This window comes from Selaginella moellendorffii, unplaced genomic scaffold (genome assembly GCF_000143415.4).
Source record: "Selaginella moellendorffii unplaced genomic scaffold, v1.0 SELMOscaffold_24, whole genome shotgun sequence".
Lineage (NCBI taxonomy): Eukaryota > Viridiplantae > Streptophyta > Lycopodiopsida > Selaginellales > Selaginellaceae > Selaginella > Selaginella moellendorffii.
The window spans coordinates 945,483-969,727 of record NW_003314285.1 but is presented as its reverse complement, the minus strand read 5'-3'; the positions used below and the strand labels follow the sequence as shown (position 1 = coordinate 969,727).

The window sequence follows — 24,245 nt, the reverse complement described above, 5'->3', positions numbered from 1 at the left end:
GAAGGGAAGATGTTTTTGGTGCCTTTCATAGAGGATGATCTTGAGCAACTTCCATTCAAGGACTTTGTCATTACTGAGTTTACAAAACTCAGAAATGATTGGCTGCCAAAGAAGGCCATAAACACGACTCCATTTGATAAATAGTTTGGCCAACCTTATTTCATGTAGCGAGTGGCTTTCAAGTAACATACCATTCTTAACTATACTCAATTTGTTTATATTCTACTATAGATCTTTCCAATATAGAGGCATTCCTCTTGAAACATTGGTATGCAATCTACTCTTGAGGCATGGCATAAGAGATGGAGGCATGTACCTGACAACAATGAAGTTTTCAATAGCGATAAAATGAATTTGTCCTTGGGAATTGGAGATGCTAAACTATACACCAGCCCGTCAAGAGGCTACAAGAGGCAATAATGAAGATGTGTTGGATGACAAAGATGGTGGTTATGAGAATATCAATGCTGTTGGTGCCAATAGCGAGGAGAGTGAAGATGGTGGTGAGAACAACTTGCAAGAAATTCCTCGAGATGAAGTCCAGCAAAAGAACCAGAACGTCAAAGAAGTTCTACCTCGACAAAAGCGTGCAAATCCACATTTGGAGGAATTAGTCAACAGTGATGATGATGGTCCAAGATGTCCCCGTAACCAAGGAACTTCTCAAGGTATATTTCTCTTAATTCTTTCCTTTTCTTAGTTCCTCAAAATGGTTGCAGGAAAAACTATCGGGAGTAACTTCATTCTAGCTCGTTTTGATGCCCGAGAAGAGGACCTAGAGGAACTTACATCTACCACACGCCACATAACGGTATATAAATTTTTCTTAATTTCACATTTTACCTTCATCTTCTCCCTCTAGATTTTCCCTGTTTCTCTAGTGGCATTCCGTGGTGAAGTCGGGATCTTTATTAGTTCCTACAGTTCATTGATAGCATCTTTCAAGGAGGATGCTAATACTTTTTTATATGCTAAATGGTCTTCCAAACGTTGATGGTGATGTCCCAAGCTAGAACATCCCAACTAAAGACTACTTAAAGGATGCATTCCTTCTGGTTCTCCTTCACACAACTAGTCAAGTTGTTTTCATTCTCTCGAATAGCCCCAATTGGATGTCTTACCTCATGAGGTATACAACATGAGTTAACTTCAAAAGGTTCTCTTCTGGGTGCATCATGAATAGTGTTGGGGTTACAACCAAAGGTACCCTAGATATGTTAGAGAAGGTAAGAAATCATCTTGTGTTTTTGTGTTGTCTCTAAAAGTTCTATTATTTAGGTTATGATGTGGACTTACCATATGTTCTACAGAAGAGAAAATGAAGGTTTTTGTGATAGTGTGTGTATTACATAGGTTTTGTCAAGGTATGATAGCTCTACTAACATCATGTCAAATCTCGTAGGCAATGATATTCGCAACACATTGTCTGGGTATCGGTTCCAATTTTCATAAGCAATGCATGTCCTATTTGAGCTTTATTACCCAACTAAGGGTGTTGTCATCGATTGTACAGTAGGTAGTGGTTCAATAGTCAAGGCAGCACATGACTCTAATAGATTGGTATTTGCAATTGAAGAATATAAGTTTTATTAGTAGCTATAATTTTAGTAGGGTGGCCTAAAAATACCATATTCAACACTTGTGAATGTAATATTTATTAACAGAATATTATTCCCCACTATAAAGTGATAATGGTTGTGTGTTCTTAGCTTTTTCTTGATTTTCCTATAAATCCATGTATGCACACCTTCTACACCAATTCTTGGGCAGTTATGACAGTGTTCTAAAAAAATTTCCCATCCCATGCAACCTTCTATTTTATCTAAATAAAAGTAGCATATGGGACACTAAAGATAATATGTGTTCATTCTTTTAAGAATTTCAACCATATCTGACACAAGATCTCAAAAAAACATCTAACATTGTTTTTGAAACACATGAGGCAATCCATCTCTATTCTCTAGAAGAGGGATCTCTTGTTCAATCACACTTGAGGCTACAAAAGGAAGAGCCTCACAACAATTATTATGTGGAAGGAAAGGTGGAATGTTGGTAGAAGTTGGAGATGGAAGTGGAAATTCATATAAAATGCATAGGGCCAAGTGCGAGTAGCAATAACATTCTCTCTAGCCATTTTTACACTTTAAATAAACTGAATTTTCAATATTAAAAGCATCTCTTGTTGGTATTTATACTAAGGAAAGATCTAGGGATTTTTGAAAGTTTAAATTATTAGTCTTGAAAATGGGACCTCAAATTTATAATAATATCAAAACCACTTGTATATATAATAATGTCTTTATATATGCTAGAATACTATCATTCTCAAAAATATAAAATTCTCCACTTTACTTATAATGAACTAAAATTTTGAAGAAACTATACATAACTTTCACATTATATTAAAGGGTGGCTTAAGTATCCTATATTTAGCACTCATTGATGCAATGTTTATAATGGAATATTATTTTTCACTATGAAATCATAATAGCTGTGTGTTTTTAATTCTTTCTTGATTTTCTTGTACATCCACATGTGCATGCCTTCTAAACCTACTCTTGGGCATTTGCAACAGTGCTCAAGAAAAATTACCAAACCCATGCAACCATTTGTTTTGTTCAAATAAAAGTAGCATATAAGACACCAAAGATAATATGTATCTACATCAAACACTCTTGCCATATCTAAAGCAAGATCTTGAAGAAAATGTTGATATCACTTTTGGAGTATTAGAGACAATTTAACTCTTTCAACAACATTATAAAAAAGGAACTTTTATTTAGTTGCACTCAAGATTGTAAATGGAAAAACTTCATAACACCCCTCAAAATGAAGAGGAGGATTGTTGCGTAAAGATGAATGTGGATTATTAAACGAGCTTGGAGATGGAGGTGGCATATAAGAGGCCTCTGGGACCAAAAGTAAACTTCTTTTGAACCATTACAACACACAAAAAGAATTAAACTTTCCAACAATAAAAATTCTTTGATTAATATACTATATTTCAATCTTGGGAATAACATTTTATTATAACATAGCAATATATTGAATCATAATTGTCAATCTCGGTAATTACAACCTACTATTAGAGACAAGTGGTTATAGGGTTCCAAAACTAACACATAATTAATATGTAGCCTATTTTATATAGTTGGCATGCCATATATAATAATGGCAAATGCACACAAGTATGTAAGCATGCTTTTTTACAAGATTACCTTTCAATCTTGAAAACATATATAAATTTGACTTTTTGATTCATCCACATCATATATACTACATATTTATACTCCTTACAAAGATACAATATATCAAAAGGAATAGGATATATATAAAAAAACTTAATTTTCTTTGTAATATTTTAGTAGATTACAAAAGCCATAATGCTTTTTGCTATGCTGTTCATTTCTTCTTTTCTCTTATTTTGGACTATTATTTCAAAAATAATAAAATCATTTTTATCAATAATGACTATGGTCTTTACATTCTTGGATGAGTAGTAAGGATCAAGAATGTAATATGAAGATTGTAGTAGTGAAACAAAATTAACATTCTCATATTTCTGTATGCTAGAACTACTTACAAGTTTTTTGTCTTTTTTACTTTCCATCTCTGTAAAACCCTAAAGAATGAATGAGTGAATTAGTGTTTTGAATTATTCATATAATTTTTTGTCAATTTTTGAAATGTTAAAATGTTGAAATGTACAATAGAAATTTTAAGTTCATGTGAACTTCAATATTCCCATTTTTATTTAGGACTAAAAAAACCTAAAAATTTCTATGGGTTCAAATGAACTTTTAATTCTAGAAACTACTCAATCAATATTTTATTGTATAGGTTGCATTATAAAAATTCAAAAAATAAAAATTTCTTTGAGCCATTGACAATTAAATTCATGAATTTTAAATTCACCTAAGAATAACATTTTTCTAACTTGACATGTCTTTATAAAATTTATGGTCTAGCATTGACTTGAGCTAAATTGAGCTTAATTCATGAACTCAATTCAAATTTGAACCATCCTTAATAGCATCAAACTTCAAAAAAATTGCCATAATCATCCATCCCTCAAGTGTGTTACCTTCAAAAATCAATTACCATAGTTATTCACAAGTGGTTAGAGTGAAGCTGTCCTATAATGGAAACTTTTTGGAGTTGAAAATGTAATCCAAACCAGCATAAAATACAGAATATTACTTGCATATATAACGTTGACTATAGTAGTGTCTAGCACGGCGGGCGAGTAGATATCCACCAGAGCATATTTGAGAGCGAGTTTCCATCGTCATGTCCTTTGAGTGCCAGAGTGTTCTTGAGAGCCGCCTTTGAATCCCCAGAGACTGCCTCAAGAGCATAGGCAAATCCCTTCCATCCATCTGCAACATCTGCGAGCTCCACTCTCGGCCATGTCCACTGCACAACTTCCCGGACAAAACCTTTGTCGTCGAACAGCTTCTCGGTGATGGGAGTGAGAGGAAGAACCTGGATCCCAACCCTGCATTCCCTGCTCTCGGCTGGAGCAAACCACAGTCCTGTGTCTCTCTTGTTGGCCCATAAAACTCCGATGACCCGGTTGTCTCTCGCAAACTCCTCCTCGTAGATCGAAGAATCGGAGCTGGAAGGGATGAACCAGAGTGATTTCGCTGCATGAATCTCCAGAGCTGCGAGTGTGAGACCGTGGTTGATGAGTCCCACGTCCCCGAAAGCCATGCCAAGCAGCGCCGCCGAGTAGTACGCATTCACAGCCTCGCTGGTGCTTTCCTGGTTGCGACCATCCGCGAATTCCGTCAGACCCCCAGCCCAGGAATGCATGAGCCACAGGTCGAAGCACCGCAGCCTTGGAAAGTTCGAGCCTTCCTTCCTAAAAGTCATGTAGTCTCCCACCAGAGTGTAGATGTGGTCACGGTACTTCCTGGCCCAGGCATTGTCGATCTTGGCAAGAACAGCTCCAGCGTAGACGAAGTAACCCCAGTGGTAGTGATGATCGTTGTAGACTCCATTTCCAAAGTCGGCCCCCGGATCTCTGGCTCCCTCCCGGCTCACCAGACCCCCCCACTTTGCATCAAAGACTATCCCGTTTCTCGCAAAGCTCCCGTCGAGCCATGGCGTGACGGCCTCGTCGAGAAAGCTTCTCAGCTTCGGTATCACTCCATAGTGGCCAACTTCCTCGGCTATGAGCGCCATCCTTGCAGCTCGAGCAGCGGCCTTGCCGTAAAAGTAGCTCGAGTTGGTAGTAATCTGCGAGAGCTCGTGTACATCTCTGTCCAAGGCGTGCTTGATCTGATCGCGAGCGAAGCTGTCCGAAATGCCACAATCCGAGTACCACGCAGACGAAACCGACCTCGGCTCCAGCGACCACTTGTCACCCACGACGCCTTCCAAGCTTCCATCGATGCTGGAGTAGACGAGATTCGACACCCGGCAGGTTGACAGGCTTGGAGAAGCCATTATCTCCTTGTGCATCGGTAAGCACAGCATGAGAAGCTCTCCCCTTCCGCGGCTCTTCCACTCGAAGCCCATGCTGAAAGGCCTGTCAAAGGTGGCATGCCCTCTCACGGGATATCTTCCACTGAAAGTGTCCAGGACCCCTTCGCTTTCAGGACGAGGAACCAACGCCAGCCGCAAAGCACCCGAGAAAGGTCTCTTGCTTCGCACAGCCGACACTCCATCCTTGAAAATCTCCATAGCCGAGCTAGAGTAGATGCACCAAGTCTGCCTGTTGTTGAGAACTAGGCGATGCTTGGTATTGTCGGGGCTTGATGTGAGCTCCAAGATGGCATGAATCGTTGAGATGGTCACCGGTTCATAGTTGGAGCTAGAGATGCCACCCTTGAAAACCAGCGTCACGTATGGACTTCCACGAACTAGAGGAACCTTGAGCCGCTTGCCTGGAACTTCCAGCGTTACCGAAAGATCGTCGTAGTGTGAGATGACGTGTGGGACGTTGCCTCGGCCATGAGAAATTGTGATGTCCTGCGTGAATGCCTGGATGATGAAGGCTGGAGAAACGATCCTGGCTGGATAGCAGATCGTGAAGGCGCCTGGCTTGGACTGAACAAGGTATGGATGAATGTACTCTGGCTGTGATCCATCCTTGAGAACGTAGTTGAGCCAGAAGGAGTTGGTCGGGAATGGGGCTTTCTTGAGCTCCTCGCTCCAGAAATTTGATGGATCTCCAGCCGCGGTGTTGGGGACCGATGCGAAGAGCTCCGATGCGTGGCGGTGGTGATCGAATATCGCCGACATCAGCGATTCCTCGGTCTGCCGGGCGAAATCCTGGTGAAATACCGATCGAAATAACGCGCTAGATTTCTCTCACCTCGCCAGTGGAAGAATACGGATCGAGGTGGAGCTTGCGGAGGAGGCGATCGAGAATCCTGTGCGCGGCCAGCTTGATCGCCTCGAGCTTCTTCCTCCTCGGCGCGCCTTGTTCTTCCTGGAGGAAAAGAGGGAAGAAATGAGCAAGACCTAATACCGCATTTCTAGCTATAGCCTTTTGAAACGTTCGACAGTGTTTCTACACGCTTCTTTCCATCTTTCGACAACGCGTTGATACAAATGCTAGCCTATCCTACCTTCTCGCATAATCTAGCGATCGTTTGGATCAAATTCTTTAGCTTGCCCATGATCGTGGTGAAATCTTCTTTCATCAAAACCGCTATATAAGAATCATGGAGCTTCGCTTCGACGATCGTGTTGGTTTTACTTTGAATTAAAGCAAGTGTAGAATATTTTAATTTCGAAAATGTTGCCTGAGAGATTCGAACTCTCGCGGGAAAACCCCATGTACTTAGCAGGCACACGCCTTAACCACTCGGCCAAAGCAACTTAGTCATGAGAATGACAAAAACCTGCCAAAACTCAAATTTAAATATTGTCTTTCCAACAAAGAGCACATTGGTTTCATGGTGTAGTTGGTCATCACGTCAGTCTAACACACTGAAGGTCTCCAGTTCGAACCTGGATGAAGCCAAGGCTTTATTTTTTGGCAATTTCATTGATACCATTAGCTTTGATATCTTGGACACTTGCTGCGGAGTTTATGAAGAGAATCCCCCGGCTTGCAAGCATGTCTCGTACTAGGACGGAGTGAGGTTTTGATATATAGCTATATGTTGTGGAGAAGGATTTATAGTAACTTTAGTAGCTCTCCTCTTCCACGGGCCTTCTGAGGTAGTACCTCAAGCAATTGGTTAAAACCTGTGATGATGTTGAATTAAGGAAAGGAAGAAAGTATGAAACTACTTGCATACCTGGGACAGCGATTTGCTCAGAGCTTTCCCTCCATAGCTAACATGAAACTTGTCTTTCGCAATTAGACCCTGGATGAACGAAAAAGTATGATGCATGATGAGATCTGTATAAGAGAGTGTACCTCAGTATCCATTTCAGCTGATTCGACAGACACGCTAATATCATTGATGATTTTGAGAATCTCAATCATGAGACCAGGTTTATCTGCGGTCTCAATTGTCAGTAAGCTGCAGCACAAAGAAGAGAACAAACGCGAACGTAAAACAAAATAATCAAGATGAGCTTCATCTTCTAACCTTTTATCTGAACCATCTTCTTTGATGGTGATAAAAGTTTGAATCTCTTGCTGCAGCCGATAGCCAGAGTTTCGAATGCATACAGGAAATCCAAGTAGACTATACCTTCTTCGGTGGTTTAATGCCGAAAGCTTCTCCCATGGCTAATCGAGCACTCGACTCCTGCACAAACATCAAATGAAATCTTCAAAGAAAAGAGAAAACGAAATCGCCATACTGGATGGTACTTCAAGAGGTTGTCAATAATCGTCAGGCGAATGGACTCCAGCAGCTCGGGATCCTCAACCTTCCGACCATTATCCCTGCCAAAGCAAGGATGAGCGATCAAATTGGAAGCATCCAAATCCAAATCTCTCTATAATCCCTGAAAGCACCGCTCGAACGTCGTATCTAAGACGAAATAACCATCCAACTCAAGAAAAATGGGACTTTAAGTAGCTTACGCGCGTGTGATGGAGAACCTGTTGCGCCTGGTATTTCCAACCATCTTTACGTTCCCCTTGACCACAGTTAATCCAAGATCTCGCAGCGATTTCATCTGAACAAAGGAAGAAACGCTTACTTCTCTGTTATAGAAAAATTAAGAGATGACACTCACCGTGTCAAGCAGTGCCCCAAGCCGATCGCCAAAGCTAACTTCGACAACAGTGGTGTGAGGATCAGCATCCTGGTCGATTACAACAATAGGCAATGGAACTTCCTCCTCTTCAACTTCCTGGAAAGCATGCTTAAGCCTTGAGTCTTACTTCGAGAAGATAAGATCGAGCTATTCACCTTTTTTGTTGTCGTGGATTCACTTGATAGCGCACAGTAAATCCTGAAAGAAGACAATCCAGTAGAACCTTACTTGGAAAAAAAGGAGCTACACACCTTCGATTCGTCGACAAATTCAAGAACTGACCGAGCCTGGGAGGACTCCAGCTGCGTCGGCCGCGTAATTCGTGGAGGAAGAGCTGCTGCCTGGCGGAAATTTTGCACGGGAGTGTCGCGCAGCAGCTCCCAAGCATCGCCGATGCCATGATTCCTGGCGAGCACACAGGAGAAATCAAAATGCAGCCTCGCCAAAGCCAGCACGCGAGAGAGAAGGAGACGACAAGGAAGAAACAGTACAATGCGTGGGGTGCCGGAGCGATCAAAGAGGAGAATATCAAACCCCAGAGCCGAGAATCCGGATCGGCAACAGAGAAACCTGACGAGCTAGGACTAGCCGATCCGCTCGACCGAGCGAGCGAGCGAGCGAGCGCGCGCCCGACCGCTTGAAGCTCTCGCCCCCTCCACAGAGACTAAACGCAATCCCTAATGTCCAAAGCGCTGGGATCCAACGATCCAGATGATGCCAGCGAGGCAAGGGTAAAAGGGTAAAAATATCACGTTCGAAAATATGCTTTTGGCATCTTCTTATCTACACATGGAAGCTTGCTAATTGTTCTTTAGTCCCATGTTTCTGGTCACCTTTGAATCATAATTTGATTCCTATGATAATTGGAACCATATGTTTGTCAAAGGAATTTCTACCGCATATTAATATCTCCAAGGTCCCAAGCTAGAAATCCAATCCAGGCTTTGATCTCTCAGCTCGTAGAAAAACAAGGAAGAGATGGCAAAGATCTCAAGCATTTCTTTCATAATCCTCCTTAGCATTGCTCTCTGTGTTGTGGCTTGCAAGGTTCCCAAGGGATATACTTCGGACAAATTCCAAATCTTCTGGCAAGACCGGCTCAACGTCACCGATTTCATCCTCATCTTGGGCCTCACAAACATTGGGACCGGGATCACGCCGGTCAGCGGCCCGTACGGCACGATGATCGTGTTTGACGACCCCGTTACCGTGACCCCGGACTTTAACTCCAAGGTAATTGGATCAATCCGTGGGACTGGCAGTGTGTGTAAGCTGGATGGGCTTAGCACTTGCTGGGCGTTCACCATCCGGCTCACCGAAGGGAAATACAAGGGAACGCTCACGTTTTCTTCCGAGATTGATCCCACCAAGAAGGATGTTGCTCCAATCTCTGGTGGAACTGGTGATTTTCTCTTTGCACAGGGATTCGCGAGCAGTACTCCTGTTGATATAAGGACGACCAACACGACTTACAGCGTAGATTTGAACGTCTTCTGGCCTCCATTTGAGTGATAGCAATGGAATAACTATACGCGATCTCAACGTATTTTATAATTATGAAGTTATTGATTAAATTAAAAGCTTGCAAAAGTTTGATACTTCTCGTCTTCTTTCTTTTCTTCGTCTGTGTATGAGTGTCATTCTGAAAAAGTTGACGGAGACTCACATCCTCTATCCTTCACTTCTAGCAGGTAAATATTACCAAAAGATTGAAGATGAGTGAGAGTGTGTAAGGGAGAAAAGTAGATTCAAGTGGGCATGCTCTTAAGTTCGGCCCAAGTGGACTGTAAATTCAAACAGATATGGTATGGGCTTAATGTTGTGAATTGGAATCATATGGTTTGTCAAAAGGATTCTAAAGTCGCAAAGGCCTCAAACCAAAAATCCCATTCATAGCTTTCTAGTCACTCAAGTTTGGTCTTTTAGTTCTTGGCATTTTCCTGCTCGTAGCACCACAACACTGAATGGCTGTACACTGTAGGAGGCACCGGCGTTGGAGGTGCCGGCTTCGGAGCTGAAGAAAACAAAATGTGAGATGCTTTGAGAAAGTAACTACAGAAACTGGCAACCTTAGTTCTGCTCCATTAAGAACAATAGTTTCTGGGTAAGGTAAGGTGGTGTCTATGATTCTAAGCCTGCAATAACAAAACACACAAACAATGAGGGATTTATTCTAAGATCAAGCTTAGCATACCATGTTGCTTCTTCTGTGAGAGTCAATTCAACGACATCATCTCTTGCATTGAAAGCTATGCAGAGATCACCAGTATCATTGTCTTCCAGAGTGACAGCGAGAAATTTACTGCAAGTGAATTTGTCAAGGTTAGTTTTCCGAAATATACGAACTGTACCTGTTTGGATCAGTCCATAGAGGTTCTTCCTCATATGTTGCTCCGTGCCATGTGATCATTTCTGAACTTACGTACTTGTTCTTCTGCCACAAGTAAAAACACAGATGGGATATTGAGATCGCGTGCCATATGTTAAAACCTGTAATAGGCTCTCGTGTTGACTTCGCAATAAAGAAAGAGATGAAATAAGATTAACTGTGTGCGTTGCGGAGGCTAGCTTCTGCCAGTCAAATTGTCTAACATTTTGTGTTAGATAAAGAACTGCTCTAAAAACAAACAGTCTTACATAGCCTTGCCGTCGTCTAAAAGTCCATATTCATCTCCCATATTTAAGACGGGGGTCCCTCGCGACAAGAATTGTGTAACAAGAAGATTGTGGAGCTGCAAAGGAGTAGGAAATGAGGCACAATCAATTTTCGGGGTCTAAAATACCTGAAGTTCGACATTTGGCTCCGTTTTGCTGCTAAGAACGTTAGTTCAAACACACACAACGAAAACAATGCTTACCTTGTTTTCTGAGACACACACGCATTTTCACTGTTGATTGTAACATAATTTATCAGTCCTCTGAAAGCATATCATGTTTCTTCTAACCTGTTAGATGTTGAATCTGATAGCCTTGAGAACCCATATGCATTCGTTATGTGGTTTAGAGAAAAAGATGGCCCTCGCTCATCTGCAAACATATCAGCACTGGAAAGAAAGCACTTTCTTAATCTTACTGAAAAGTTATTAATCATACCTTCCGCAAATTCTGGTTGCGAGATCACTCAACTTTCCTTGTTCACCTCGAAAGAAACTAGTCATATCCATTTGAAAGTTTATGTTGCATTCGCACCACCGTTTCCAGTGTGGAAACTTGAGAGGCTGGAAGAATAAAACACAGAGGAAACAGAGTGAGAAACAAACTTACACATGAATTACCTCGGGAACAGAAGACAATGGTGAGTACGGATCCGCAATCAGTTTCGTAGATGCAAGGACGGGATCAAAAGTGATAGCTTCGAGAAGAAGTGGCCGAGAGAGCTCCTCTCCATGCGGTCCTCTCGTGAGATCACGAGCATTGACAAAACAAAATCCGTCTACATGGTATTCTTCGACCCAATAACGTAAACTATCCACAACCTGAAAAACAAGGAAGCTGTAATACAAAAAGGAATCCACACTCACCACTTTGTGTACCGCAGGATGGTTACAGTTGAAAACGTTCGCAGCACCGAACTTTGATTGCAAAATCCTAAGCATTTAACGACACGGAACTATAAACACCTTGAATGAAATGACTTGCATACCGTTTTTGTTTGTCAAGAATGTAGTAAGTTTGATTATCAATTCCACGAAAAGATACAGTTTCCGGATCCTCGTCTCCTTTCTCAGAAGTGTGTGTATACACCACGTCCAAGATCAACTACATAAAATAACCTTTAGAGAAAACAAAACAAAGAGCAGCGTCACCTCAATGCCATTTTTGTGTAGCGCTTTCACCATTTCCTTGAAGGAGATGCTTGCATCCAGACTACTACTACCAGAACCATAGTCTTCCATTGGAGAGAAAAAGCTATGAAAAGCATTGAAAAGTCGAATCAAATTATTTCAGTTTGAGATTTCATACCTGAAAGGATAATAGGGACCTTGAGATCTATCGTAAGAGAAAATTGGACGTACAATAACCGTATTAACACCTTCATGTTCAACCAGAATTAGCAAAACGAACCTTAGCCTGCCTTCTTACCAAGAGACTGAAAATGTGATATCTTTTCAACCAGTCCCAAAAATGTACCACGCAATCGCTCGTCCAGCCCACAGGAGGAATGACTTGTAAACCCTGCGACATCTAGTCTGTAGGCAACAACTTGTTCCAGGGGAATACTGAAAAGCTCATACATTAGAAACTAGCAATGGTTTTGGAATCTAATACCAAGGGGATGATTCCTCTTCCCAGTCAAACGTCGGCACATTTGTTGGCAGTAAGCCTAGAGCAGTAGCAGGCGATGGCAGTTCCTCTACACGATAACACTTCATATTTTCAGGGAGAAAAAGAACAAAAGCTCAGTACCTTGGCCTGGGATGAATGGAGAAACAAACTTGGCGTAAGGGTCTAATAGAATGCGACGCTTATGGAAACGATTCCCATTTTCCCAGGTTTCATCACCCTGTTTGGAATACCTGTTAGTAACTTGATCTGATAAACGAGATCGCCACTCACTCTACATCTGTAACCATAGCTGATAAAACCTTCAATGCTTGGAAGTTGTACGTGCCAGACGTCTCCAGTTCTATGAGTGACAGACTCGAGATCAATTTCCATCTATACACTTAGGAATGTTAACAAGAAGAAAACATACGCACAGGAACTTACTGCTGGCTCAATGTCTTCCGGGCCATAGAGGCAGAGCGTAACGTTTGCAGCATTTTTGGAATACAGAGCAAAGTTAGCGGAACCATCCGCTTCTAGAGTTACGCCGAGAGGATCGGGGCGTCCAGTGCGCAGTCCCAAAGGGACGCAAAAGTTTGAGCCGGAGTTGCTTCTGAGGAAACGTTAGAACACGATGCAGGGAGAAAAGGCCTACTTGATCCACATGTCTTCGCTGTCCTTGGACGCTGGCTTGCAGAGGACGAAGCTAACGTAAAAAGGTGCCATGTTTAAAGGAAGCTCGAGCTGTAGAGTTTGAACACAGGATGCGAGCTGCTGCATAGGTGTTTGCATTGCCTCGTTTCTGTGCGAACAAATCAAATAAAATCTATGTTTAACGCAGATAATTGATATGAGAGAACTTTTCTTACTTTCCACCAAGAAATTTTGTACTCGCAGGAGCATCGTTGGGCTCAAGAAGCACCCAGTCAGTGGAATCAGACCTGAAGAGGCCCTGTCAAGTTACCAGAGTCTAGACGTTCGTGAAAAAAAAAAAAAAAAAAAAACACAAAACAAAACAAAACAAAACAAAAAGTTACCCAGTGAAGAAGAATAGGAGACTCGCCTGGAAAGATATCGGGTAAGTTCGCCTCAACATTCACCATGTATTTTAGCGAGTTCTCTTGGACAGAAACTCTGACCTTCAGTAGAAATTCACGATCACACGATGTTCTCGTGCAAAAAAAGAAAAAAAGAAAATTCACGGACCTGGCCACCACTTTCGGCGTGAAACATATACTGAGCCCCATCCTGCTGAGATTTTCTATCCTGTTCTTGTGTAGGAACGCCAGAGTTTTGCCCTTGTGCTCGACACCTCCCACTCCAGCCACTTCGACACTTCCGATCGAGTGTCGGTCTCCCCCATCTCCGCGAGGAGCGAGCGGGGAGTAACACCTAGACCCGAAATTTCACGCAATGCAATGCGATCAGAGAGATTTCTTGAGCCAAGCAGGCAGATTCACAAGCCCGAGCTACAAATACTTACATTTCCAAGGTCAAGACGCGCCGCCATGGAATCGCCTAGGCCTCGCAGCGCCATATCCATCCTATGCTCCTGGCAGCTCCAGGTGATCCGTGTGGCAAATATATTAAACTCTTAGGTCAAACTAATTCAATGCAAAGTCTTTTGAGTTGTAAACCCTAATGAAACGGTATCATTGAAAGTCAATAATCCAGAAATATTCAGGCTGCAGGAGCGCCACCCGGATCCTTGAGTTCAATCGAGATCTCCGCTCAAAATCGGATAAGTTCACGTTCATAAAGTCAATGAAAGTCAATAAAAAGTCAACACAGTCAATGCCATAAGAGAAGGTTCTTTTACGAGCTTGTCGTAGGCGAGATGGAGTGTTTGCTCTGTACCGTGGGCGTCCACGCCGTTGAGAATGCTGCAGACAAAACTGCTCATACGAATACCAGAGCTGTTCATCACGCCCGGCTTAAAACCACACAAGAATTTTTCAGCGATGAAAAAGATTCCAAACAAGCAAGCCATTGTTAAATCATAACATGAAAATACAACACACAAGGAACGCAAACCATGCCGCCCGACCTGCCGGTGCCTGAAGTGTGAGCACTACATCAGAAAAAAAAAAAAAAAAGTCTAAGTGCGAAACTCAAATTTTGCTAGAAAGAATTTTTCCAAAAACCCATACCTAAATGTGGCATTCCAAACCCAAAGGGTTAAAAACAATTTCATTTTTATCTAGGTTTTGTTCTGGATCCTGGCGAGCGATGTATCGCGGGCGCTCTTAAGGATCGATTTATCCGCCACAACGAAGAACGTCCCCACCGCTGGGAAGCAAACCAGGATCGCCCGCCCAGTGGGCTTGATATTCTTCCTCACCCACTCGAATTTCCGCGCCGACAAGAGCACAATTGGAGCAGTGATCGCCGTCGACAGAAGCGCGCCCTTGGCGCCCGCTATCGTCGCTTGGTTGGTCGCCTCCATCCTCTCGCGAGCTCGCGCTTGCGCTTGATCCTCCGCCATTGTCGTCTCCTCCGCAAAGCCCTAGAGCCGTCTCGCCCATTTACACGACACCAGATAATAGAGTTTGGATCGAACCTTCGATAGAAGCTTCTCTAGCGGTGGCTATGGAGGACTCGGCCATGGTCGTCAAGTCGCTCTTTGTCTACCCAGTCAAGTCGTGCAAAGGGATCGAGATTGACGCTGCCGCGATCTGCCCGACTGGTAAGATTGAATGAATTTCTTGGAGCTCGCATTGCCTGCGAAAAAACGAAGAAAACTAATCCTTGAAGAACAGGATTTCGATGGGATAGGCACTGGCTTGTTGTCAATGACAGAGGAAGGATGCTCACCCAAAGAGTGGAGCCAAAGCTTGCTTTGATCCAGCCAATTATGCCTCCCGAGCTTTTCACTGCTCCTCTACAGTCTCTACCAGCGAATTCTTCAGTGTGTAAGCAGAAGGAGCACAAGAAAAAAAGAACTTACTCTTTCTTCTTCGTAGCATTCCAAGCCCCGGGAATGGAGACCACGCTTCAAGTCCCTTTGTTTGGCAGCAAAGAGAAAGTCCATGCTTCGGTGTGGGAGTGGTCTGGCGTAGCACTGGACGAGGGAACAGCAGCACACAAGTGGTTCTCCGCTTATCTTGGAAGAACTTGCCACCTTGTGCGTCTAGATCCTGGTAAGAAATGTTTGACAGAGATTTAAACGCAGACAAGTGCGTGGTGATAGCTGCGATGGAGCGACCGACTGATACCGAGTATGCTGACGGATACAAAGCCTCCTTCACCGATGGTTTTCCATTTCTCGTTGCTTCCCAGGTTCGTTTCTAGCCCAAAGTTCTCTCTTTGATCTTCCGCAGGCTTCTCTTGACGCTGTGAACAAGCGCTTGCGGAATCAACTTCCTATGAATCGGTTCAGGCCAAAGTAAGAAGATTTTGCTGTCTGGTTTTGTTTGCATTTACCTCTGTGCAGTATAATCGTCGAGGGCTGCGAACCCTTCGCAGAGGATACCTGGCGGACGTTTAAGATCAAAGACCTGACCTTTCACGGAGTAAAGCTTTGTTCCAGATGCAAGGTTCGCCTGAGCTTAGAGAACTTGGGATTCCCACTGTTTGAACTTACTTGTAGATACCTACAATCAACCAAGAGACAACCGAGATGGGAGCCGAGCCGACCTTGACACTCATGGAGTTCCGCAAGGGAGAGATGCTATGCGCTGTTCAATCTGTGAAAAACAAGGTAAGTTCTTTGAAACGTTAACATAACTTGCCTGACCTTTGTTTACAAGTGCAGGTTTTCTTCGGCCAAAACGCTGTTTGCGTGGAGTCCATGGCGAAGAAGAACGAGTTAGTTCGTGTTGGAGATCCAGTTCGAGTGGAGGAAACTTTGCAAGTCCCATCTGTGTGAAGTTGTGAAAAAAATACCATTTGAACAAAACGTTACACAAAACTTGGAATTCCACCGCTTGAACTTACTTGCAGATGCGTACAGTCAACCAAGAGACATGGAAGTTGAGCCGACCTTGGACACTCGTTGCGATGGGATATATTATGAACTCTATTATTGAGCAAAAAAAGACAATATCTGAAGCTTTGCTTCCAAGGGAGATGAGCAAAACTAGCATTCGAGTGGAACTTTAATTTTTTTCCATGATCTTAAAATGAAATGAGGTAGAATGTTACTACATCTGCACGAACTAACAGCCCACAATTTTGCATGAAACTCCACTGCCACCTCATGAAAAAGGCAAAAAAGCAAGCATAACTTTACTCACATACTGGGGTTTTGGTTAGCTCTTTGCCATGTTCTTCTTCTTCCTGGGTGGAGTCTCAGCCGAGGTCCGAAAGGTACTTGAAAGAAATGCCGCACGGTGTCTTCGTTGTGGAGGGCCTGCAGACCTAGTGGATTATGACAAGGTGTTGAAGGCGTTCTTTGTGCCCGTGTGGAGGTGGCCGGCCAAAGGGCCTGGAATTTCCTGCAATGATTGTGGCCTCCTAGTTCCTGCAGATGTAGCAACCATTCAGCCGCGCTCACCTGGAGCTGATCTAAGTTCTAAGTTCATGGAAGAAAGCAAAGCCCCGCTCAAATGCTGGTCTTGCTCCACTCCCTTGAGCCCAAGCTTCAGGTATTGTCCTTCCTGTGGCTCGCCAATAAAGGGATAGCTGCTTAAGAGTGAGCCCAGAAAGCTCAAGCATCTATCAAAAGTTGCTGGAAAAAAACATAGCTATATGAGAGTTGATTCCAGAGGCTCGCTGGAGCAGCCTTCCAAAAAACGAATTTACAGCACTTATCGCGCAACGCGATGATTAGTTTCAGCGGAGACTGGCAGAAAGTTTCTCCAGCTCGCAAGGAGAAGTTAAATATGCCGCTCGGCTCGCCTTCTAAGCCCACAGTCGACGAAGTAGTGACAGTCCGGTCACATATAACTAGCTCTCTAGCGTGCTATCGTCGAAGTATTGGAAGAACAGCACGGGAGGCGGCTGTAGAGTAGCCACGCACTTGAACTGCAAGCGTTCAGGAATGTCAAGCGATTGAATTGCACTGCACAGAATCGATTATACCTTGTGCTGCTTGTACTTTTCCCGAACGCCAGGTAGTGTACTACTCTTTGTTTGGAGGCCGTGAATTGCCAGAACGCACGCCTCAAGTTGTGACGGTCGGTATCCACTGTAATGCTGCAATGTAGTGCTCTGAACAACAGAAACAAGTCAGTGATGCATACAGCGATACAGGATTGCATACCCAAGGCCTTGCAGAAGAGTCTATCGTGATCCTGGCCAGAAAAACAATTGACGCCGCTACAAGTGAAGAAGAAAATTTCAGAAAGTTATATTCCAACAGCGTAAGCTCTGCCAGGTAGTTCCCCAAGAATTCCAGTTGCAGTGACGGGACCTGAAACATGGACAAATCTCCGTCAGAGGAACTCGAACAGCGATTATAGACTAGAGATCCCGACCTGGTAAGAACTTTGAGCAGCTCTGATAAATCTCCTGAAAAACAAGACAAATATAAACCTCATCAAACGCTTGCAAATATCGCGCGCACCTTAAAAAAGTTTTTGTCGTAGGGACAGCGAGATCAAAACGCAGATGCCGCAAGACTTTCCTTTCCATGTCTAAGACTTCCTCCCTCGTGTAAGTATTGTCTGTGATGTAGCAAAAGTCTTCTACTTGCGGTGCACAGATCTCCTCGTACTTGCTGGAAAGGCCATTAGAGAATAAGCTTTCACATCGCGTTGCGACGAACTTACGAGGCTATTAGCATACAGGAAACTCCAAGCAATTGCAGCGTTTGACGGGTGACATGATTTGCCGACAGGTATTGATCGACGTAAGAAACTGTGAGATAGAGCGTATCTGGGACGAGTTTGTATTCCTCCGCTACCTGTACAATCATAGACTATGTTACCTCGCGGAAAGAAAAGAACTTCTCACCTCAACTAGCCAGTCTACAAGGATAGCTCGCATATTAGCATTGATGTCAGTCTGGATCACTTGCATGTAGTCTGGATTATATTTCTGTCTGACCTGTATAGAACGTAAGAACCGAAAGGAAAAGTTCCGAGAGATGAATGGCACACTGACCTCACTCCTGCGAATGTAGTCGAAGATATCCGGAGCATACACGCTACACATTTGAGGATTGTCATGTGAATCGTCGATGTCTTTCACGCCCTTGAGCACGACTGTGGAGAAAAACTTTTCCATGAGCCATCGATCTAAGCAAAGGGTCGGTACAAGCAAGCCCAAAAGACATACCTTCCTCCGGAGCATTTGAGGCGGCTTTTTTCTTCCCGGCAACCGCGCTCCGGGATTTCGCAGAGACGCCTGGAGCGCTGTTTGGCAAGATCCCTAGCGGCCGACGCTTCTTCGCTGGAGGAACGGCATCGGAGGAGACGGCGGCGCGCTTGGATTCAGCTTGCGACTTCCTAGCAGCGGCACGAGTGAGCATCCGCTGCGCATTCTCTGCCATGCCACCGGATCCCCCGATAGATCAAGCCTAGAGGCGCCAACCCTAGAAAACTTGTTCCCTCTCGCCCATGTATAAACCTGGTAGCCCGCTCTTTTTCCATGAGTGCTTCAAACTCGCGGTCGCGATCCCGCCAAGTAGCTCACACAATCCCCGGTTATCAACGGCCGGGAGTGCCCGTGAGCAACACCGTCGGATGTCCACCACGTGTCGCCTGCTTGGCGGGAATGTTTGAAAAGTAGCCCTAATAATGATGATCGAGAGTTCGATCTCTCTTAGCCAAAGTTTCCGTCGGCCGGAACGTCGTGTCTCTTGTCTTAGGGTTAAAAAATTTTAGTAAATTTTAATGCTGGTTATAGTTTGCCCGCGCCGCCAAAGGGCAACGCGGCGCTCTGCCTTCGTTTAGGGTTTTCCAACACAAAGGTAGCCCTTAGGGTTGATCGCCTGGGAGCTGGCGCCGTTTTGATCCCTGCGATCGGCCGCTCCTCCCACGCCGGCGCTCAGGTAAGCGGTCGATCGCGCTCCAGCAGCTCAAGTTCTGTGTGCTCTTTTGCAGAAAAAAAGACCAAAAAAATCATAAAGGGGAGGGAAAAAATAGAAAAAAAAAACACACCATGGCTCAGATTCAAGTCCAGCCTTCTCCCGGCAGCGCTGGAGCAGTGCCAGTCCCAGTCCCGGTCTCTGTCCCGGTCTCTCCGGCGGCTCCAAACCAGTTCTTCTCGACTTCACTCTATGTGGGCGATTTGGATCCGAATGTGACTGAGGGCCAGCTCTACGATGTCTTCAACCAGGTTGCTCCAGTGCTGTCCATTCGGGTGTGTCGGGATCTTATCTCCAAGCGCTCCCTCGGATATGCTTATGTCAATTACAACACTGGTCAGGATGGTAAGTTTTGCTTCAGTTTTCCTTTCTCGTATCTCTTACTTGGGTGTCTTTGCAGCCAGCCGAGCGCTGGAGATGCTAAACTTTTCTCTCGTCAATGGGAAGCCGATACGTATCATGTTTTCTCATCGGGACCCCAGCATTCGAAAGAGTGGAATGGCAAACATTTTCATCAAGGTACGCAAGCTTATTTTGGTTCTCCGCGTCTGCATTGATCTTTTCTGCCTTGCAGAACCTCGACAAGAGCATCGACAACAAGGCACTGTATGATACTTTCGCGCAGTTTGGGAACATCCTCTCGTGCAAGGTGGCCGTGGACAGCAGTGGTCAGTCAAGGGGCTATGGCTTTGTCCAGTTTGAACAGGAAGACGCGGCACAAAGTGCTATTAAACAAGTGAATGGGATGCTTTTGATTGAAAAGCAAGTGTTTGTGGGGCCTTTTGTCCGACGGCAGGAAAGGGACTTGACAGGGGGGGTCACAAAGTTCAATAATGTGTATGTAAAGAATCTGGGCGACGCGACCACCGACGACGATTTGAAGCGGGTTTTCGGAGAGTTTGGGCCGATTAGCAGCGCGGTAGTGATGCGGGATCCGGAAGGGAAGTCCAAGTGCTTTGGCTTTGTCAACTTTGAGAATGCTGACGACGCTGCTCTGGCTGTAGAAGAGTTGAACGGGAAGAAGATGGATGACAAGGAGTGGTACGTGGGAAGGGCTCAGAAAAAGTCCGAAAGGGAGGCCGAGTTGAGGGCCAGGTACGACCAGGAGAGGAAGGAGCGGAGTGACAAGTATCAAGGCGTCAACCTCTACTTGAAAAATCTGGATGACACCATTGACGATGACAAGCTCCGAGAGCTGTTCCACGGGTTTGGAACTATAATCTCCTGCAAGGTTAGTTGTTTATCTCTTTCTCTTTCTTATGCCAGTGTTCAAGCCACGCTTATATATTTGGACTTCTGGAATACTTGTAGGTGATGCGGGATCCGCAGGGACACAGCAAAGGATCTGGCTTTGTGGCCTTCTCCACGACAGAAGAAGCCAACCGAGCGGTACGCCTCTTTCATCCAAACTTCTACGCGGTGTCGTTTCTAATTTATGGCAAAACAGATGACTGAGATGAACGGTAGGATGGTTGCAAATAAGCCGATTTATGTCGCGCTGGCCCAAAAGCGCGATGAAAGGCGGCGATTCAACGTGAGTAGAAACCTTCGTGCTTGGTCTCTTAACGAACGATCAATTCAATGTTTGACAGGCTGCTCAAGCGCAGTTTGCTCCATTCCGGGTTCCGGTCGGGCTAGGACCAGCTGTTGCTTCGAGTGTTCCCATGTTTCACCCTGGAGCAGGGATGGGGCAGCCAGTTTTTTACGGCCAGCATCCGCCAGCTTTTCCACCTCAAGTGAGTGTGAGTCTCTGCATCAAAGCGTTGGTTTTTCTAACGACATCCATTTCTTTTCTAGCCGGCTGGATTCGCGTATCAGCAGCAGATGATGTCTGGAATGAGGCCCGGTGGACCTCAATTACCTTTCTACTCTCTGCCGATTGTCCAACGCCAACCTCAACCACAGCAGCGGCCGAACGCTCGCAGGGGCGGTGCTCCGCAGCAGCAACAGCAGCAGCAGCAGCAGCAGCAGCAGCAGCAGCAGCAGCAGCAGCAGCCACCGCAGTTGATGTCTCAACAGGTATGTTGTGTCTGTGTAAGAGAGGAAGAACTAACTTCGGTTTTTGGTGATGGAATATAGCGAGGACGCAACTTCCGTTACACTCCGACCTCTAGGAATTCGTCTGATGCGGGTGGGATGCTTCCCGTGCCGCTAGAAGCCTCCGAGACTGGAATTCTTCCTCCGATCAATGTTCTTGCCTCTGCTTTGGCGTCGGCATCACCAACCGATCAACGAGTGGTAAGTTTTATCGTTTTGATACTTGGGACAATACTCATGTGAGCACTGGAACAGATGCTTGGAGAGCAGCTGTATCCGCTGGTGGATAACTTGGAGCACGAGTGCGCGGGGAAAGTGACGGGCATGCTTTTGGAGATGGATCAAACCGAGGTGTTACACTTGATTGAATCGCCTGAAGCACTCAAGGCCAAGGTTGCGGAAGCTATGGACGTGTTGAGGAATGCAAAGCTCTCTTGAGCGTGAGCGAGATTTTTTTTCTTCCTTTTTGGCCTTTAAAATGAATTTTTGATGTTTTTCTTTTGATTTAAGTACAAGTTGATTCTCTCATTGTTAATAACCTCCGTCCTTAGAAATAAACGTTGCGAAAGAAAGAACGCGTTTTAGGGTATGAATCGATGGGAAGGAAGAAGAATTCGCTCTTGTGGGCGCTCCAGCTCCTTGCATTTCTGGCGCTCGTCTCCGGCGATCAGGACGGCCAGCGCTTGTCGATCATCGATTCAGGTTCTAGGGTTCTAGACGGGGGAGATGCCGCCAAGATCGAGTGCCCGGTGAGCTGCCTGCGTGCGGATCCAGTGTGTGGGGCGAACGGCGTGACGTATTGGTGTGGCTCTCGCGATGCCGCTTGCGACGGCGTGGAGATCTCGCACACCGGCTACTGTAGCCCTGGAAATGGAGGAGGTTTGGGAAAGGGCGCCATGGCCGGGCGGGCTTTACTTCTCGTCCATCTTGTGTGGCTGATGCTCGCTGGAGTGCTGGTTCTCTTTGGGATTCCTTGATCTGGACGACTGGATCTACCGGTTGATTGTTTTGTGTAGAATTCTTTTGTAGGAATTTTTAGAGACAATTCATTCATTCATTCATTTCGTTTGGCTGTATATTGGAATAAATTTGCTGCCTTCATTTATATATTGTTTAATTCATTTTATTTACAAAAGTCCGATGAAATATGTATATGTGATAATTGCCAGCTATGACGATTGCCATAACCATTTCGTCCAATCTCGTTGGCATCAGTGTCGTCCGCCTCGTCCCTTGCGGCTGTCCTCAGCAGTCATGTACTAAGGTAAGCCTCTGTAGTTTGTAGTCGAAAGGCCAGGGGGCTATGATCAGATTTGTCCATTAAATCCAGCAGCCAGATATGGGAGACGTTTACTGCCATTGTGTTGTCTCTCATGAGATAATCAACAATGTTACAGGGAATATAAGTTCCTTTTCCCCTTGAGGGTAACTCTTAATGTTTGAAATAAAGTGCCGAGAGGGAGGAGGCTTTAATGTGGGATTAGGCTCATAGGACCATTTTTGGTGCAATTTTTCAAATTATAAAATTCATTTTGAAAGTGAAAAGGGAGAAATATATATTATAATTCAAAAGAATTATAAAAAGTAGAGATGGTGCCTCTTTTGTTAATTTAAAGCTCTAAAAGTACATTATTTAGAAATTTAGAATTGAATCCATAGTGTTTTATATTTGATCCTATAAAAGGTCAACAAAACTATCAAAACAAAAAATATAAATTATAAAACCAAGATAAAATTGAATTTGTATATAAGAATGTTCAAGATTTGTATTAACTCTTATTTAAGAAAGTAAAAAAAATTAAAATCTATACGAAAAATTAATCTAAATTTGTTAGATGGTAGAATTTACATGAATATCAAAGCAATTCAAAAAAATAAAAAACTATTTTCACTAATCAAAATATTTTACTCTTTAAGAATATTCCTAAAACATAGTTTAATTTTTTAAAATACTTTTAGACTATATTTTGAACTTAGTACTTTAAAAAAACAACACTTTAAATCTTTTTTTTTTTGAAATACAAAATTTAAAATTGTCTTCTTAAAATCATAAAAATAAATGCTTTCATTATTAAATATTCTTTTAAACATTAAAAATAAGTTTTACTTGTTATTTGAAATGGTTTATAATCGATTATAGTATTAAAAACTTATTTCTTAGTTTAATTTACTTGGCTATAATGATGCCTTTAAACATGCAAAAAAAAGATTTACTTACATGACCATTAAAAACAAATGAGTAAAATCCTCAAATAATATATCAATGTTTGTTTAATAGTCAGGGAAGACATAATGTTATTTATTTTACCTATTTACTATATCTAAGTCAATAAAAATCTATAACAATAATTATTAATAAATAAATTTTAATTTAATACTATTTTATAAAAATGATTAGAATTTTTTTGCATTTATAAAATTTTAGATAATATAATTTAATTATTTAATATTATATGGGAGGTGGACACATTAGTATTTTAGGTAATAAAATTTGTGATTATTTAAAGAGTTGAATAATTTTAAGTTTAAAAATTTTACATCATTTATAAAAACAAATAAAAAAATTTAGAGTAAAATTGAGGGTTTTATATTGAAGAGAATAAGGTTATAATGCCAAAAATTAGATATATATGAAAGGACAATAAAAGTAACATAAACTTCCCATCTTTATAATAGTTTTTCAATTATATTTATAACTTAAATTTTTAAAAATATACATTTTTTGTTGGAAATGTTTTGAGAAAAAAGGACATTGTGAGGGCCAAGTGTACGGCTACGATGCCATATACTAATATTAGCG

At 43.3% G+C, this 24,245-nt stretch overlaps 9 protein-coding genes and 2 non-coding genes across 19 annotated transcripts; 5 read left to right on the top strand and 6 right to left on the bottom strand.

Annotated features, from left to right (window-relative positions):
• Positions 1–4,139: 4,139 nt before the first annotated feature.
• On the bottom strand, positions 4,140–6,621 carry LOC9657670 (probable endo-1,3(4)-beta-glucanase ARB_01444). The gene is made up of 3 exons (XM_002974218.2): positions 6,579–6,621; positions 6,323–6,439; positions 4,140–6,264 (listed from the first exon to the last, which is right to left on the bottom strand). Exon 3 carries the CDS (start codon positions 6,247–6,249, stop codon positions 4,231–4,233), a length of 2,019 nt encoding a protein of 672 aa, XP_002974264.1. The 5' UTR covers positions 6,250–6,264; positions 6,323–6,439; positions 6,579–6,621; the 3' UTR covers positions 4,140–4,230.
• A 128-nt stretch (positions 6,622–6,749) lies between these two features.
• TRNAS-GCU lies at positions 6,750–6,831 on the bottom strand. Its single transcript has one exon. It is a non-coding gene; the product is annotated as a tRNA-Ser (tRNA).
• A 71-nt stretch (positions 6,832–6,902) lies between these two features.
• TRNAV-AAC lies at positions 6,903–6,976 on the top strand. Its single transcript has one exon. It is a non-coding gene; the product is annotated as a tRNA-Val (tRNA).
• LOC9658381 (ACT domain-containing protein ACR12) lies at positions 6,948–8,860 on the bottom strand. Of its 2 annotated transcripts, none has more exons than XM_002974217.2 (11): positions 8,664–8,860; positions 8,424–8,577; positions 8,328–8,370; positions 8,152–8,268; positions 7,997–8,091; positions 7,771–7,855; positions 7,659–7,715; positions 7,554–7,603; positions 7,379–7,484; positions 7,257–7,325; positions 6,948–7,203 (listed from the first exon to the last, which is right to left on the bottom strand). In XM_002974217.2, exons 2-11 carry the CDS (start codon positions 8,570–8,572, stop codon positions 7,144–7,146), a joined length of 831 nt encoding a protein of 276 aa, XP_002974263.2. In that variant the 5' UTR covers positions 8,573–8,577; positions 8,664–8,860; the 3' UTR covers positions 6,948–7,143. The 2 variants fall into 2 exon arrangements, with proteins under 2 accessions (XP_002974263.2, XP_024535069.1); XM_024679301.1 differs by having other exon boundaries at positions 8,707–8,860.
• On the top strand, positions 8,853–9,684 carry LOC9657669 (dirigent protein 11). The gene is made up of 2 exons (XM_002974392.2): positions 8,853–8,903; positions 9,220–9,684. The coding sequence occupies exons 1-2, from the start codon at positions 8,853–8,855 to the stop codon at positions 9,682–9,684; spliced, it is 516 nt and encodes a 171-aa protein (XP_002974438.2).
• A 233-nt stretch (positions 9,685–9,917) lies between these two features.
• On the bottom strand, positions 9,918–14,011 carry LOC9657435 (isoamylase 2, chloroplastic). 7 transcript variants are annotated; one of them, XM_024679374.1, is made up of 25 exons: positions 13,922–14,011; positions 13,645–13,830; positions 13,476–13,577; positions 13,308–13,390; positions 13,094–13,240; positions 12,883–13,051; positions 12,730–12,831; positions 12,580–12,676; positions 12,442–12,526; positions 12,256–12,392; positions 12,136–12,205; positions 11,979–12,081; positions 11,816–11,931; positions 11,694–11,760; positions 11,448–11,648; positions 11,266–11,390; positions 11,118–11,216; positions 11,031–11,060; positions 10,956–10,983; positions 10,810–10,904; positions 10,663–10,759; positions 10,524–10,606; positions 10,367–10,474; positions 10,242–10,307; positions 9,918–10,186 (listed from the first exon to the last, which is right to left on the bottom strand). In XM_024679374.1, exons 1-25 carry the CDS (start codon positions 13,979–13,981, stop codon positions 10,081–10,083), a joined length of 2,562 nt encoding a protein of 853 aa, XP_024535142.1. In that variant the 5' UTR covers positions 13,982–14,011; the 3' UTR covers positions 9,918–10,080. The 7 variants fall into 7 exon arrangements, 6 of the variants coding, with proteins under 6 accessions (XP_024535142.1, XP_024535140.1, XP_024535143.1 ...); XR_002992875.1 differs by having other exon boundaries at positions 10,663–10,743; positions 11,448–11,760; XM_024679372.1 differs by having other exon boundaries at positions 11,448–11,760.
• Positions 14,012–14,530: 519 nt separating this feature from the next.
• Positions 14,531–15,103, bottom strand: LOC9658380 (early nodulin-93). The gene is made up of 2 exons (XM_002974215.2): positions 14,999–15,103; positions 14,531–14,944 (listed from the first exon to the last, which is right to left on the bottom strand). Exon 2 carries the CDS (start codon positions 14,921–14,923, stop codon positions 14,639–14,641), a length of 285 nt encoding a protein of 94 aa, XP_002974261.2. The 5' UTR covers positions 14,924–14,944; positions 14,999–15,103; the 3' UTR covers positions 14,531–14,638.
• LOC9658379 (mitochondrial amidoxime-reducing component 1) lies at positions 14,921–16,360 on the top strand. Of its 2 annotated transcripts, XM_002974391.2 has the most exons (8): positions 14,921–15,124; positions 15,198–15,350; positions 15,402–15,578; positions 15,629–15,717; positions 15,759–15,823; positions 15,872–15,974; positions 16,028–16,138; positions 16,193–16,360. In XM_002974391.2, the coding sequence occupies exons 1-8, from the start codon at positions 15,028–15,030 to the stop codon at positions 16,304–16,306; spliced, it is 909 nt and encodes a 302-aa protein (XP_002974437.1). In that variant the 5' UTR covers positions 14,921–15,027; the 3' UTR covers positions 16,307–16,360. The 2 variants fall into 2 exon arrangements, with proteins under 2 accessions (XP_002974437.1, XP_024535051.1); XM_024679283.1 differs by having other exon boundaries at positions 15,198–15,578.
• Positions 16,361–17,108: 748 nt separating this feature from the next.
• Positions 17,109–18,936, bottom strand: LOC9658378 (cyclin-A3-1). Its single transcript, XM_002974214.2, has 9 exons — positions 18,658–18,936; positions 18,484–18,584; positions 18,334–18,426; positions 18,150–18,283; positions 17,945–18,097; positions 17,856–17,889; positions 17,642–17,791; positions 17,461–17,589; positions 17,109–17,403 (listed from the first exon to the last, which is right to left on the bottom strand). Exons 1-9 carry the CDS (start codon positions 18,869–18,871, stop codon positions 17,326–17,328), a joined length of 1,086 nt encoding a protein of 361 aa, XP_002974260.1. The 5' UTR covers positions 18,872–18,936; the 3' UTR covers positions 17,109–17,325.
• A 296-nt stretch (positions 18,937–19,232) lies between these two features.
• LOC9658377 (polyadenylate-binding protein 2) lies at positions 19,233–21,980 on the top strand. Its single transcript, XM_024679281.1, has 10 exons — positions 19,233–19,372; positions 19,425–19,753; positions 19,809–19,927; positions 19,983–20,639; positions 20,720–20,797; positions 20,856–20,942; positions 21,001–21,144; positions 21,206–21,427; positions 21,488–21,646; positions 21,701–21,980. The coding sequence occupies exons 2-10, from the start codon at positions 19,483–19,485 to the stop codon at positions 21,881–21,883; spliced, it is 1,920 nt and encodes a 639-aa protein (XP_024535049.1). The 5' UTR covers positions 19,233–19,372; positions 19,425–19,482; the 3' UTR covers positions 21,884–21,980.
• A 61-nt stretch (positions 21,981–22,041) lies between these two features.
• LOC9657433 lies at positions 22,042–22,422 on the top strand. Its single transcript, XM_024679113.1, has one exon. The coding sequence runs from the start codon at positions 22,042–22,044 to the stop codon at positions 22,420–22,422; it is 381 nt and encodes a 126-aa protein (XP_024534881.1).
• Positions 22,423–24,245: the final 1,823 nt, after the last annotated feature.

Bases quoted from the DNA above. Each gene is read 5' to 3' on its own strand.
- LOC9657669 (XM_002974392.2), top strand. From the start codon at position 8,853: ATGTCCAAAGCGCTGGGATCCAACGATCCAGATGATGCCAGCGAGGCA. The intron at 8,904-9,219 runs GTAAAAGGGTAA...GTGGCTTGCAAG, and splicing joins ATGATGCCAGCGAGGCAAGG to GTTCCCAAGGGATATACTTC.
- LOC9658379 (XM_024679283.1), top strand. From the start codon at position 15,028: ATGGAGGACTCGGCCATGGTCGTCAAGTCGCTCTTTGTCTACCCAGTC. The intron at 15,125-15,197 runs GTAAGATTGAAT...CTTGAAGAACAG, and splicing joins TGCCGCGATCTGCCCGACTG to GATTTCGATGGGATAGGCAC. The intron at 15,579-15,628 runs GTAAGAAATGTT...GCGTGGTGATAG, and splicing joins CCTTGTGCGTCTAGATCCTG to CTGCGATGGAGCGACCGACT.
- LOC9658380 (XM_002974215.2), bottom strand. From the start codon at position 14,923: ATGGCGGAGGATCAAGCGCAAGCGCGAGCTCGCGAGAGGATGGAGGCG.
- LOC9658381 (XM_002974217.2), bottom strand. From the start codon at position 8,572: ATGGCATCGGCGATGCTTGGGAGCTGCTGCGCGACACTCCCGTGCAAA. The intron at 7,856-7,996 runs GTAAGCTACTTA...TTGCTTTGGCAG, and splicing joins AGGTTCTCCATCACACGCGC to GGATAATGGTCGGAAGGTTG. The intron at 7,204-7,256 runs GTATGCAAGTAG...ACATCATCACAG, and splicing joins TGAGCAAATCGCTGTCCCAG to GTTTTAACCAATTGCTTGAG.
- LOC9657435 (XM_024679372.1), bottom strand. From the start codon at position 13,981: ATGGATATGGCGCTGCGAGGCCTAGGCGATTCCATGGCGGCGCGTCTT. The intron at 12,082-12,135 runs GTATGAAATCTC...TGCTTTTCATAG, and splicing joins GGTCCCTATTATCCTTTCAG to CTTTTTCTCTCCAATGGAAG. The intron at 11,391-11,447 runs GTAATTCATGTG...TTATTCTTCCAG, and splicing joins CATTGTCTTCTGTTCCCGAG to CCTCTCAAGTTTCCACACTG.
- LOC9658378 (XM_002974214.2), bottom strand. From the start codon at position 18,871: ATGGCAGAGAATGCGCAGCGGATGCTCACTCGTGCCGCTGCTAGGAAG. The intron at 18,098-18,149 runs GTAAGTTCGTCG...TGGCCTTTCCAG, and splicing joins TCCTGTATGCTAATAGCCTC to CAAGTACGAGGAGATCTGTG. The intron at 17,792-17,855 runs GTCGGGATCTCT...TCCATGTTTCAG, and splicing joins CTGCTCAAAGTTCTTACCAG to GTCCCGTCACTGCAACTGGA.
- LOC9657433 (XM_024679113.1), top strand. From the start codon at position 22,042: ATGGGAAGGAAGAAGAATTCGCTCTTGTGGGCGCTCCAGCTCCTTGCA.
- LOC9657670 (XM_002974218.2), bottom strand. From the start codon at position 6,249: ATGTCGGCGATATTCGATCACCACCGCCACGCATCGGAGCTCTTCGCA.
- LOC9658377 (XM_024679281.1), top strand. From the start codon at position 19,483: ATGGCTCAGATTCAAGTCCAGCCTTCTCCCGGCAGCGCTGGAGCAGTG. The intron at 21,145-21,205 runs GTGAGTGTGAGT...TTTCTTTTCTAG, and splicing joins CGCCAGCTTTTCCACCTCAA to CCGGCTGGATTCGCGTATCA. The intron at 21,428-21,487 runs GTATGTTGTGTC...GATGGAATATAG, and splicing joins CGCAGTTGATGTCTCAACAG to CGAGGACGCAACTTCCGTTA.